This window comes from Vitis riparia, chromosome 10 (assembly GCF_004353265.1).
Source record: "Vitis riparia cultivar Riparia Gloire de Montpellier isolate 1030 chromosome 10, EGFV_Vit.rip_1.0, whole genome shotgun sequence".
NCBI classification, from domain to species: Eukaryota; Viridiplantae; Streptophyta; class Magnoliopsida; order Vitales; family Vitaceae; genus Vitis; species Vitis riparia.
Window position 1 is genome coordinate 19,354,270 of NC_048440.1, and position 14,449 is coordinate 19,368,718.

Sequence of the window (14,449 nt, forward strand, 5' to 3'; positions counted from 1 at the left end):
AGCACCTTAGCCATTTGGAAGGCATGACATGGACATGTGTGGTGCCACCTTGCACCCATGTGGGTCAAAGTATATTAGTGGTGGATGCCTAAATTCAAGGTGTGGTGGCTTGGAAACTTACTCATGATAGATGGTGCAACTTCAAGAGAGGTATGCTGGGGATCAGAAATAAGATTGAGTGGCATGAGTGTAACAAGACTATGCACGATGGACAATGAGTAATGCTATAAGAGCAAAAATTGCCCATACGCTTTGTATGACTTGAGGGCATGGTGTATGACAATGACAACATACAATGTCTGTCACACAAATACTTAATTGGGCTTGACACGGTAACTATTGGTTGTTCATGTTTTAAGGCTTCTTACATTTTTGAAGTTTAAGAAGAATTTTCCAATGATGAGATATTAATTTTTCTAGAATTTTTATAATTAGAGAAAATATCTCTTATGTCTGTAAAAACATCTATGATATCTCCTAACAAATTGGAAATGATTCAAAATATTCTTTAAAAAAAGGATGCCAATCATAGTCTCAATTGAAGAAACCTAAGGATGTGGACTACAACATAATATGGGCACACCTAACTTCTCCATGAACAAGTGCAACATACCATTAAAACTTGCACACATCCTAATGCACAATGAGTTGGGCAAGGTATAGAAGCATGAACATATATAAAGTTATGAACGAACCATGATACCTATCAAATGTGGGCTATGTCATTGAGAAGAGGTGAGAGACGGAAGATATAAATGCATAGATTGCACATTAGTAAAGCCGTATGCATGAGTCATGGGTATGACCAATGTCATGAGACCCTACAACACATGATGAGAGGCTCTATTACCAGCAGGTGTTAACATGACAAGGTATATATAACCATAAGCATGTGAGTGCATGTGAGCATGGCACGGGAGCTAGTTAGCTAAAGAATGTAAGTTGAAGGAAGGGGAGCATGCAAAGATACATGGGATTGGTTGGTTGAGACATAAGACATGGACTCGTGATTGACATGTGCGAGAAGTTATTTAGGTTACTGATGCATGGAGATGTAACCCCTACTTGTAGACATGGGATTATGTTGCAGAGATGCACTGACCACTTTGCAGCATCTAAAGCAAGGACAAAGTGTGTAGGGCATCGGGCAGCATTGGAGGAGAAGTTGGAAGCCTAGGAACTACCAAGACAAGTGATAAAGCATAAGCTGAGATGGATCTCCAAAATGTGGGCAACTCGTGAGGGTTTTAACTACCGATCTAAATATCATATTGTACAGGTAAGGCAAAAAGTCTCTCCATAGACTTCATGTTTATTGTTAGTCTTGATTACTTATATGGTACGTGGAATAACACATGTTAGAAAGTAATTTCTTTTATATTTTGTCTTGTACATGTAGTTGTATGTGGGCTGCATTGTTATGGATTGACTAGATCGAGTCTTGGCATCATAATAAGAAAGAATTTTATGGCAAGTGAGTTCTTATGACTCCATCCTGAGGCACACAAAGTCTAGATTCCCATGTGCTTATCTATCAACCTTAATTACAAATTACATGTTTAGTAAAGTAAATATAATTTTCAAATAAATAAATTAAAATTATCACAATTTTTATCTTCGTGATTTTATAAAAGATGTTAATTAGTACAAAAAAATAAAAATAAAAATCACTATAAATTTGTAACTTAAAAAAAAAAAAGAATTTACTTTATGTTATTAAAAATCACTCTCAAAATTTGTAAAGTTTGAGATAATAATAAAAATTTTAATATCCATTTTTTAAAACAATTTTAAAAAGTCATTATCTTTTTGGAGTGAGGTTCTAATAATTATTATATTTTATATATAAGTTATTTTTATTTTTTATTTTTCAAAAAAAGGGAAGCAGAAAATAACTCCCCAAAACACCTAAATTTACTTTTATTTTATATATGATTAAGTTGGGATGGCCAATAAAACTCAAATCAAATCCTAACTTTGAAATCAAATCTTAGACTCGGTCCTACTTAATTATTAGATGTATGTGCCTAAGCTAATGCATTAATTACTTCTACCAGCCATTCTTGGTCCACTTCACTACTCTGATGGTCCACATTAATGTTATTAAACCTTTTGATGAGCCTGATAAGACAAATCAAAATCCACTTGGAACCTGTAGGGAAAAAAGAGGTCACTTTGTCACAAATAGCTTCCTATTTTTAACAAAAGGCACCAACATATTCAAAATCTTGTTATGTTGAGTTTCCTTTTATGATCGTCTTTTTTAAAGCAAAAACTAGTTTCAATTTTCTTGATCGGGCACAGGCATGCTGTGTCATTGCATGGGCAGAGGGAAGCATTTTGGTAGTGGAATAATTGTGTTTGAACGGCAAGATGGTAGCGATCGAGCAGCATTTATGGGAATTCTGACTAATCAGTTGGCGTGCTAGGAGAAATGGAACCCAGTTTTTATGTGGCTGTGGAATTCTGACCATGGGGTCTATATTCTTCGTCCACGGCTTGGCCCGCTAATTACAATACAGGTTTCTGTCCAAATCCTACATTTCAATATAGAATTTATTCATTGCAGTTGTATGGATAACTCCCAGGTCTTCTATTTTTGTTGTATTGCTCCAGGATTTCCAATAATCTTGATCGACCATGGAGTTCCTTTCTTTCATGCTCTTCTGTTTCTTTTTCTTCAACTCCTCGGTTGCCCTCGACACCATGACTCCGAACCAGACACTCAGAGACCAGGGTGAAACTCTTGTTTCAAATGATAAAAGCTTTGAATTAGGCTTCTTCAGTCCCTGGAATTCCATTAACCGTTACATAGGAATATGGTTCAAGAATGTTCCAGAGCAAACAGTTGTTTGGGTGGCCAACAAAAACAACCCACTCACCAATTCATCCGGTGTCCTCAGAATCACTTCCAGTGGCAACATAGTCATCCAGAACTCAGAGTCCGGAATCATTGTATGGTCTTCGAATTCTTCAGGAATTAGTCCGGTTTTGCAGCTGTTGAACACTGGAAACCTTGTTGTGAAAGATGGTTGGAGTGATAACAATTCAGGAAGCTTTATTTGGCAGAGTTTTGATTATCCATGCGATACTATAATACCGGGCATGAAACTGGGGTCCAATTTAGCTACTGGACTGGACTGGTACCTGACTGCATGGAAGAGTACGCAAGATCCATCCACAGGAGAATTCACCTACAAAGTTGACCACCAAGGGCTTCCCCAAGTAGTTCTTCGTAAGGGATCAGAGGTGAAGTTTCGTAGTGGGCCTTGGGACGGTGTTAGGTTTGCTGGGAGTCCCGAGATTAAAACTATTAACGGTATCTTCAAACCTATCTTTGTATTCAATTCAACCCATGTCTACTATTCCTTTGAAGAAGACAATTCTACTGTTTCAAGGTTCGTCTTGAACCAGTCAGGCTTAATCCAACACATTGTATGGAACCCCAGGATTGGTGCGTGGAAGGATATCATAACACTAAACGGCCATGAATGTGATGATAACTATGACATGTGTGGTCCTTATGGTATCTGTAAGTTGGTTGACCAAACGATTTGTGAATGCCCATTTGGGTTCACGCCCAAGTCGCCCCAGGACTGGAACGCACGTCAAACTTCTGCAGGGTGTGTTGCTCGGAAGCCATTGAATTGCAGAGCTGGCGAGGGGTTTAGGAAATTCAAAGGGTTGAAGCTGCCAGACGCTTCATATTTGAACAGGACCGTAGCGAGTCCAGCGGAGTGTGAGAAGGCTTGTCTGAGCAACTGTTCATGTGTGGCCTATGCGAACACTGATGTTAGTGCCTGTGTGGTCTGGTTTGGGGACTTGAAAGACATTAGAAGGTACAATGAAGGTGGGCAAGTCCTTCACATTCGGATGGCTGCTTCTGAACTTGGTAAGTGTTTGCCGTGGATTCAACAGAGTTACCATTATAAAACAACTGTGAAATCCCAGTATTCAAGTCTGAGCCTTTCTATAGCAATGGCCAATTTGGCTTATTAGTTACATAGAAGGCAGGAGTGCAGATGAATTCTCCAGCTTCCCCCTGGCCTAAGATGTTGGGCATATGAGGGAAGGGAGTGGAGGCTAGGCTTCCATTCTGCTCTCATTCTTGTACATGTATCTAAAATTGGACTCTTATCAGAACTCTGGACCCTTGCAGCTCCCCTTGTTTCCTCATCATACCAACTGCACTATAATCACAAAACAGTCTGAACCCACTGGATGATATATCCAATTCAGTGAATCAGGTCCATATAGAGGTGATAATTTTTATTCTCTATCAAAATTTTGAGACTCTGGCAGATCTTTTGGGGATGAAATAGAAGGGGTGATCAGAAAGCCAAAGTCAGCTAACTGAGATAATTCTTTTCTTTGTTTCTTATTCATTAAGTAGCATGATATCTATTTGCTCTTTATACACTACATGCTAAGTTGTTAGTGTGTTCTCTTATATGGTCAGACTCCAAGAACAAGAAAACCCTGGTGTTTCCTCTGATGGTAATTTCTTCAGCTCTTCTGTTGGGTTTAGTGGTGAGCTGGTATGTTGTCAGGAGGAGAACTTCTAGGAGGAGAGGTAAACATTGAACTGCCATTGTACTCTTTATTCAGTAGTTAATACCCTTTAAATGTTTAGTTGACAATGATAAAACTACACAGCCACTGTAACTTTGAGTGCACAATTGAAGATTGGGTGTCAAACAATCACTACTTCTTTCTCAAAGTTACTTCGTTAACTATCTAACAACATGTCAGATATCTCCATCAAGATCTTTAATATCAGCTATCCATATAAATGTTCAGAAAGCAGTTGAGTTTCAATTCAGTAGCTGAATCCAAGTTCAGCATTCATTGAACCTGTGTTCTATAGATGTCAAAAGAAACAGAAATTTCAACCCCTCCCAAGTTAAATCCCAAATCTCTCATCTCAACCATGTGGGAGGTTTTAGCCACATGCATAAGGAAAATGTTTTCCTTGCCTGCTAAAGTTATACTAAGCAAACAGATTTGAGAGATATGTGAGACACTTTTAAATTGCAGGGAGGATGGATGAGCTAATGAGATCTATATAAGCAGTCTTGCTCCTGTGAAAATTTTTTGAACTTCCGATCATTAATGCTGCTGCCATAGACACCTTCTTGAGAGGATAAAGAAGTTTCTTAGAATGTCTTACCTAAGAACAGTTTCCTCTTTATCATAAACATTAGTATCCAAATTGAGCATTTTATTTGATCATTTTCCTATTTGGCAGCTTTGGGAGTAGATAATCCAAACCAAAGTTTCAGTCGGGACATTGGAGAGGAAGATCTAGAGTTGCCTTTATTTGATTTGGTTACCATTAAAGTGGCCACTAATAATTTCTCTTTGGCAAACAAGATTGGGCAGGGTGGTTTTGGTCCTGTTTACAAGGTAATTTCCTATCACGTCTTCACTGGTAATTGTAGTATGGAAAGAAAGAAATGGGCCTATTGGCTAATATCAACAATCATATGATAAAAAAAACTGTAGGGCGAGCTCCCAACAGGGCAAGAAATAGCTGTGAAGAGGCTCTCTGAAGATTCAGGGCAAGGTCTTAAGGAGTTTAAGAATGAGGTTATCTTGATTGCCAAGCTTCAACACCGGAATCTCGTTGGGCTCTTGGGATGTTGCATTCATGAAGAAGAGAGGATGCTGATCTATGAGTACATGCCTAACAAAAGTTTAGACAAATTTATTTTCAGTTAACCACTCTCAACCTTTTGATTACTTCATTGTTTGGCAGAGAACACATTTTCACCTTTTGATTTTAAACTTGAATTCAACTGGTCCAGATCAAACAAGAGGTACTTCAATTACATGGCAGAAGCGCTTCGACATTATAGTGGGGATTGCACGAGGACTTCTTTATCTTCATCAAGATTCAAGGTTGAGAATCATTCACAGGGATCTCAAAGCCAGCAACGTCCTCCTTGACGACAATATGAATCCCAAAATCTCGGACTTTGGCTTAGCAAGAACATTTGGAAATGATCAAACAGAAGTTAACACAAATAGGGTCATCGGAACTTAGTGAGTACAAAATATGAAAATACTCTCTCTCTCTCTCTCACACACACATATTTTGATATCTTACATTTTTTTTCTTTGATTGCTGCATTTAGTGGCTATATGTCTCCTGAATATGTAATAGATGGTCTCTACTCTACGAAATCCGATGTCTTCAGCTTTGGAGTGCTCGTCTTAGAGATAGTGAGTGGCAAGAGAAACAGAGGATTTTATCATCCTGACCATGACCTCAATCTTGTAGGACATGTGAGTTCAAACCTGAATTTTGTCTATTTTTTCAAACTAGCTTCCAGTTGGATGCTAAAACCAGTTGGAATTGTTCCAGGCATGGAAATTATGGAATGAAGGGCGGCCCATAGAACTAGTGGATGTCTTCATGGAGGGTCCATCACCAAATTCACAAGTGGTGAGATGCATTCGAGTGGGTCTCTTGTGCGTTCAACTGCGCCCAGAAGACAGGCCCTCCATGTCATCTGTTCTTCTAATGTTGTTCAGTGAGAATCCAATGCTGCCTCCACCGAAGCAACCTGGTTTTTACACAGACAGATATATTGTAGAAACAGACTCATCATCAGCTGGGAAACAGCCCTGCACTCCAAATGAAGTGACTGTGACAAGGTTACAAGGTCGATAGAAGACTAATAATATGATCCTATCTCTGTACAAAGTGCACATTTTTGCAACCATCCGGATAATAAACTCTGCTATATGGTATCATTTTGTGGCCTTGGACTTGAATTCACACATTTGGTAGTGATGCTGGGCAAAACACATACACTGAATATCACCTCATGGTCTCAACTCTATTTATGGTTCAGCATTGATAACAAAACAGCAATATGAATGTGGCTAAGAAAGGCGAGTCAATTTCGGGGCACTTATGCACACTTTAGATCACTAGGTGTAGAAGGGAAAAAACGCACACCAATATGATTAAAGATCTGAACCAATGATCAACTGCAGGAGAAATAAGGTGACAATAAACAAGGTCCAAGCTCGGTGAAGATGCATAATTCAGCCAAAAGATGCATTATCTTAATAGCTGAATGTAAATTACTTCGGTGGGACCTAGAAATGTAAGATATATTGAATTTTATGAGAAACACATGAATGTTGTTATGTATTAGCAATTTCAAGCTAAAATTTCCATTGAGTACTCCTTAGTCTTTCAATTCAGCTCTCGAACTCCTGTAATTTTAAGGATGATTGCAATCCAAGATAGCTGCAGGAAATGGTGAGTGATTTGATATGGCAAATAGATTCAAAGTATGCATGATCAATCAAGTTTTAATTTATTATATTTTTATTAAAAATAAGATTGAATCTATGAATTTAATAGCATCTTATAAATTGAATCTGCAATATTTTTTTTAACAAAATTAAATTAAAATTAAATTAAATTAAATTTACGTCTTGGAAGTCGCCGGATGATCCTGGAACAGGGGAATACTCGTTCAAGCTGGATCTCCCAGGGGCTCCCCACAATTATTCTTGTACAATGGTTCCACCCCAATATGGCGTAGCAGACCGAAGCCGTGGACTGGAATTCCAAGTTCTTGATACACCTACTCACATAACTACAGCTTCGTCAATCATGAAGATGAGACATACTTCTCTTACACTCTGTACGACGACTCTGTCATCACGAGATTAGTGGTGGAAGATACTGGATTACTCCAGCGGTTTACATGGTTCAGTGATAACTTTCAATGGAATGATCCACGCCAGCACCCAAGAGCCCATGAGATCCCTACGGAGAGTGCGGTGCCTACAGCAAGTGTGATGCTAGTCATGTGAACCAGTTCGAGTGCACGTGTTTTCCCGGATTCGAACCCAGGTCGCCCAGGGACTGGTAATATGAGAGATGGATGAGATGGGTGTTTGAGGAAGCATGGGGCGCTTGCTTGTGGGGGTGAATGAGGGTTCTTGAAGGTGGGAAATGTGAAGGTTCCAGATACTTCGGGTGCGAGGGTGGAGAAGGGTTGGAATTCCAAGGCCTGTGAGGAGGCGTGCTTGAGGGACTGTTCTTGCACTGCGTACGCCAGCATTAGTGTAGCTGGGAAGAGTCGTGTTTGCTTGACATGGTATGGAGAATTGATTGACACGGTTGGGTATAACCACGGGGGAGCGGATTTGTATGTTTGGGTCGATGCCTTCGACCTAGGTACTCCATCTCCCTATTTTTCATTTACATTTTCTGGGCAAACGATGAGGTTGAAGGTTGAACTGAAACCCTCTCTAACCTTCTTTTGAAAGACATGAATGTTTGTCATAGAAGAGGAAATTTAAAAGAAAAAAAGAAAGAAAAAAAAAAGCACACTTTTTCCTTAAAAAGACTTAGATGGACTGGGTCGAGTGAGCGCACACAACTTTCAGACTCTCAGGATCAGGAACTAGTGGTTCAAGCATGTAAGATTTTGGCCAACATTATGGATCTAGATTTACTTATTGACCCAAATTCCAGAAGAGTCAAGAACCACAATGTTATTATTGTTACTACTGTTTTTAGGTGTCCTTATTGGCATAAAGGTTTTCTTCTTGGATCTTCGATGGATGAAGGCGTTCTCTTGCTAATAAAACAGCACAGTTATGGATTGGCAAAATTCTCTATTTCTTTTTTAATGTTTTGATTTTTAATTAATTTTTTCCTGTCTTTTTCTTTTTCCCATGATGCATTTCCCTGTCACTCATTCAGCTGAAAATGCAAGGAAGTCCAAAGGTTTTCTCCAAAAGAAGGGGATGATAGCCATTCCAATATTGTCTGTTACTGTAGCATTGTTTCTCATGGTCACATTTGCCTATCTGTGGCTAATGAAGACGAGGAAAACAAGAGGTAATAAAATTCGTTTTCATTCTTGTTTTGTTCATCTTTAGCACGATAATATGTTCCATGGTGAAGAATCAAGTTCATCTTTTTCTCCTTATGATTAAGACACAGAGTTGTCCTATAGTGTCTATTTGGGCTTTCAAGCAAGTCCACAATTTTTATAATATCTGAGATTTCATAATTATGCATGCAATGAATTAAGGTTCCATAACTTGGGGTATTGAATTCCAAGGAATTCCATGGAATGAAGTAGTCCATCTGCCTTTCACATAGAACTGGAAAATGATCATTGCTTTCTTTGGTTATGGAATCACAATTTGACTAATATAAACAGGAAAGTAGGAGACATCCAGATTTGCCATTTCTTGATCTGTGCACCATCATTGATGCACGAACAATTTCTCCTCATTTAACAAACTGGGATAAGGTGGTTTTGGCTCAGTTTATAAGGTAGTTCTCCTTTTATATATTGAAAAGTGTCATTAAATTTTACTGACTTATATCTGCATGCCTATATGTGTCTATTCTTCTTTTCCTGTCATTCTGTTAGTCTGGTTGTGCACCGAAGTAGAATGGGGTTTGGTAATCTAGGAATAAACTTGTGAAGATAGTTTATTAAGTTTAACGGCTAAAAACATATAATTGTGCCTGAGTTTGAAGTCTAGATCATTTTTCCAGGGTCAGCTACCCGATGGGCAGGAGATTGCTATGGAGAGACTATCAAAGAATTCAGGACAAGGGATACAAGAATTCAAAAATGAAGTTGCATTGATAGCAGAACTCCAACACCAGAATCTGGTGAAAGTTTTAGGTAGTTGCATTGAAGGAGAAGTACTAACGATGGTAATCTATGAATACTTACCAAACAAGAGCCTGAAAACTTTTATTTTTGGTATGTCTTCTTCTCCATCTATTTTGCCCTTTTTTTATTTCCTAGCTTGCTGTTAACAACTGTAAAAAGATCTAAGCATTTACTTTGTTGAGAAGAAATGTAGTTTCCACCTGTATATTACGCCTTCAACCTTGAATGAAAGTTTTTCAAAATCTTGTTGTAGATACAACAAAAAAATCAATACTGGATTGGAGAAGACCGGTTTGCAATTATTGTTGGGATTGCATGTGGAGTGTTGTATCTTCATCAGGACTCGAGATTGAGAATAATTCACAGGGATCTAAAGACTAACAATATTCTATTAGATGTTGAGATGAATCCAAAAATTTCTGATTTTGGTATGGCCGAAATATTTAGAGGGGATGAAATTTCGAACAGTACCAACAGAGTTGTTGGAACATAGTAAATGACATACATATAGAGCACATGAAAACATCAAAGATTGAACAAAAAGTAAATTTAATTCTTTCATATTGTTTGAATGCAGTGGTTATATGTAACCAGAGTATACTGTGTTTGGAAAATTCTTAACAAAATCTGATGTCTTTAGCTTTGGAGTTATATTACTAGAGATTGTCGGTGGTAAGAAAAAAAGTTGTTATTATCAGGGTGATCCCTCCTTGACTTTGATTGGACATGTAAGTAAGCTAAAATGTTATCAACAATAGCTAAAAAATTAACTGTTTTAATTCAATGGTGTATCCATTTTAAAATGATGCTATAAACCGCATGTGTAGGACCTTTGGAAAGAAAAAAGAGCCTTGGAAATTTCTGATCCGTCACTAAGGGAGTCATTTCTTCCTCATGAAGTCTTGAGATGCATCCATATTGGGCTCTTGTGTTTGTAAGAAAGTGTGACAGATTGACCGACTATGCTAGAAGTTGTTCTCATGTTGGTAAAGGAAATAACTCTTCCATTCCCTAAACAACCTACGTTTATTTTCAGAACTTGTAACAGTGCAAACTCTTCAGCTGTAGGAGGACCTTGTTCTGTAAATGATGTGACGATAAGTAATGTTGAAGCGTGCTAAAGGTGCAGAATCTCATCGTTGAATATTCTGCTCTTGAAGTTCTTCAATGCATTCAAGTTGGACTCTTGTGTGTTCAAGATTGTGCCACAGATAGGCCAGACATGTCAGCTGTTGATTTCATGTTGAGCAATGAGACTAGTCTTCCTTCTCCAAAACATCCCAATTTTGCCTTCAGAAGAAGCTACAACAGTTCGCAATCAACCCATTCAGGGACGAGGTCATCTTCTTCAGTAAATGGTGTGATAATGACCCTTCTTGACGCTAGATAAGCTTGCTATCCTTGCACTGGAGAATTATGTATACTAAGTAATTAATTGGAGAAATCCCTTGAATTTCAAAGTTAGGGGTCCAAAATCATTTGTTAAGATGCATAATGCATTAGTGCTCCAAAATCATTTAATTTTGTGCGGCAAAATATAGTTCAAAGTTTTCCAAATGTGTGTTTCTATTTCGCAATTCACCGAGTGGGAGATAGTAATCCTTGTCATTGAATAAAGTAACCAAGAGACTAGAAGTTAATCTTGTTATTCCCAATCCAAAAATTCATGATTAATCTTGTCAATTACTTCATCTTCTGCTGCTAACTACTTTAATGGACGTAACTTCAACCAAAGATGAAACTTGGCAGAAGTTGAAGATGTGGATGTCAGTAGCTTCTCCTGGGGGTAAGTGTTGGTTTGGTGTTGAGTTGAAGACGTTTGAGATTGGCATAGAGGAGTTCAGAGGAAAGGTGTGTGGGAAGATTTGTGAAAGAGGTCCCAAGTTCTCTTCATGGATCAAATTCGGAAGGAAAGACTTGTCTTTACTGCTAGAAGGGGTGAAGTCTTGTTGTGGTTTAAAGGAAAGAGCTCCTTTTCGGAAGTTTTGGTCGGAATGAGATAGAGACTACAGTTTAGAAATCCGTAGTAATAGAGTAGAGAGATTATTGTTTTGTTTTGTGAGAGATGCAAAGAATAAAATATTCACCTTGGCTTTTCTGGAAGGAAGAGGACTTGTTGGGGACTGGAAACTTCTTGCTAGCAAACTGAGAAGTTTGGGAGTCTCTCATCTTCAGGGGAATGGAGCTCTGTTGGAAAATCCTGTGTCATCTCAAGCTTTGCCTAGTAGATTTGAGGAAAAAAATGGTCAACTGGACAAAGACATGGCAACTCTTCGGGATTGCTCTGTGCCTTGTGATGTTGTTTGGTTAGAAATTGAGAAAGAGGTCATTGATAGAAATGAGGAGTTGCTGGGCAGGTGTCTCATGGGTAATTGGGAGGGAGACACTGGCCGCCTCCCTGACCTCATCTCCTTTAGACTGTGGGCAAAAAACTCTTGGCTTTTGGAAGGAAACCTTTGGCTATCAGACATGGGAGGAAATTTTTTTCTTTTGGAGTTTGAATTTGTAGATGAAGCGAAGAGGGTGTCTAAATGAAGGGTGAGACGTTTCAGAGGAAGAAGTTTCTGTTTAGATAAAAATGGAATCCCTCCGTTGGATGTCTTGAGGGAGGAGGAGGGGGTGTGCGCCTTGTGTGGGTTAGAATTTTGGGTATTCCTCTGCATCTTTGGGGAAGAAATCTCTTCAAGAGTTTTGGGGATTCTTGCGGGAAAGTCATGGCTATGGATGAAAATACGGTTGAACTCCGGAATCTTCAGTGGGCTAGAGTCCTCGTTGAAACCAGAGAATGGCAACATCCAAGCTCACTATAGATGGTAGCTGGTTCTTCTTGTTTCTCTTTGCAACTATGGTGGAAAGAAGAGCCTTGCATCTCCACTGTGTTTCCCTCTCATGGTTTTGGTGTGAGGAAGCTTAGGGATGATGAGGTGGCCCTTGCACGTGCTGAAGGGAGCGTGGGCACCTTGCCCTCTGCTTCAGAAGCCTCTCTACCACCAGAAAAGCTGCCCCCACCTGTCTCGGGGAGTGGTTCCCCTACCTCGAACAAGACCAAAGTTGTTGAGAGCCTTACCCAGGCCTGCGAAGGTGCCTCTATGGACTTGGGCCAACGTCCAGTTGTAAGGGCCCATTCGGGTTTAGCCTGTGCTAAGGCTTTCGGGGCTAGGTTGGAGAAGACCCTTGTCTCCACTAAGTTTGAGCCTTCTTTTAAGCCTAACGCCCCTACCCCCTCCAGCGATTTAGGGCAAGGAAATCCTAAGTGCCCATCGTGTCTGAGGAAAAGAGACTTCGCACCGACTCTTTGCACCTTTGGGACTTCTCGGATGGAAGCGACGACGTCGCCTGTAACTGAGATTTCTTTCCCCGTCAAAACCCACAGCTCTCAAGGTAAGCCATCTTTTCCACCGAACTCTTCGAGAGGGGAACATTCTTCTTCTTCTACTTTTTTCTGGGCTTTGGGGATTGAGAGGGAAAGATGATCTTTCTCCGATTTTGTGGAATCGTCGCCAAGGGAGGCTGAAGCATCGCTAAATCCTCTGTCCATGATGCTCAGAGATGGGTCGATGATGGTTTTGATTGATGCCCCAGGTCCTATTTTTGAAAATGAGGCATTGGTTTTGGTAGATTGTGATGTGGCGAAGTAGGGGGAATTGTCGGCAGAACTTCCTTGCGAAGAAGGATGGTCAGAAGAGGAGTTTTCCAAACTAACCCACTTTAGCAAAGTCTTAAGAATGTCTATCGAAGGGCATGAAGTTGAAATTCTAGCCCTGCTAAAGAAACTGAAGTTGAGGACTAGCAGTAGTACCCTTTGCAAGAAATGTAAAAAGAAAAAATCATGCTCTACCCGTTTTGAAAGAGAGTTAAAAAGATTGGAATGCTTAGTTAGTTATGGGGGGACATCAGGGCTAGCTAAAAGAACTGGCCAGAGCTCCTGGGAGTTGATTCTAGTTGATTAATGAGAATTAAAATCCTTTGTTGGAATGTTCAAGGGCTTAATGATATTGAGAAAAGAGAGCTGATCAAGGGTGTGGTGAGGAACTAGAAACCAGATTTAGTTTGCCTAATGGAAACGAATGTGAAAGAAATGTCAGTGCAAATGGTAAACTATGTTGGTGTAGGAAGATTTCTTAATTGGGCATCAGTGGATGCTAGGGGTGCAGTAGGAGACCTTCTTCTATTTTGAGATTAATAGAGTCTTGGAGAAGTTGGAGGTGGAAAGTGGAGGGTACTCCACCTTTGTTTGTTTCAGAAGCTACGCTGATGGTTTTACTTGGATTTTCTCTGGAGTGTACGGGCTAGTGATTGGTAGTGAGAAGGAAGATTTTTGGGATGAACTATGAGCCATCCATGGTCTTTGGGAGGACCCTTGGTGCATAGGAGGGGACTTTAACACTATAAGATTCCCAGAGGAAAGAAGGAATGCCCTAAGACTCACGACTGAAATGAGGAGATTTTCAGAGGTGATAGGGGATTTGGGGTTGAGGGATTTTCCTTTGGCTGGAGGTTCTTTCACTTGAATAGGGGGTTTGAATTCTCAGGCTACCTCTAGATTGGATCGCTTCTTGATTTTGGACCAATGGGAGGACAACTTTTCTGCCATTACTCAGCTTTCTCTTCCTCGTCTGGTTTCTGATCACAGCCTCATAGACCTAGAAGCTGGATGCTTCTCATAAATAAAAAAACCCCTTCTATTTTGAAAATATGTGGCTGAAGATTGGAGGTTTCAAAGACCTAGTAAGAAGTTGGTGGAATGGTTACTTTGTTGAAGGCTATAGTAGTCACTG

The 14,449-nt window shown here is 39.6% G+C and overlaps 1 protein-coding gene across 5 annotated transcripts; it reads left to right on the forward strand.

Moving 5' to 3' along the window:
* The first annotated feature begins 2,338 nt into the window (after positions 1 to 2,338).
* LOC117922883 (G-type lectin S-receptor-like serine/threonine-protein kinase SD1-1) lies at positions 2,339 to 7,242 on the forward strand. Of its 5 annotated transcripts, none has more exons than XM_034841084.1 (8): positions 2,339 to 2,522; positions 2,617 to 3,892; positions 4,460 to 4,573; positions 5,249 to 5,406; positions 5,506 to 5,716; positions 5,808 to 6,045; positions 6,138 to 6,288; positions 6,368 to 7,242. In XM_034841084.1, the coding sequence occupies exons 2-8, from the start codon at positions 2,641 to 2,643 to the stop codon at positions 6,674 to 6,676; spliced, it is 2,433 nt and encodes an 810-aa protein (XP_034696975.1). In that variant the 5' UTR covers positions 2,339 to 2,522; positions 2,617 to 2,640; the 3' UTR covers positions 6,677 to 7,242. The 5 variants fall into 5 exon arrangements, with proteins under 5 accessions (XP_034696975.1, XP_034696976.1, XP_034696977.1 ...); XM_034841086.1 differs by lacking the exon at positions 2,339 to 2,522 and having other exon boundaries at positions 3,232 to 3,319; positions 3,450 to 3,892; positions 6,368 to 7,240; XM_034841085.1 differs by lacking the exon at positions 2,339 to 2,522 and having other exon boundaries at positions 2,605 to 3,892.
* Positions 7,243 to 14,449: the final 7,207 nt, after the last annotated feature.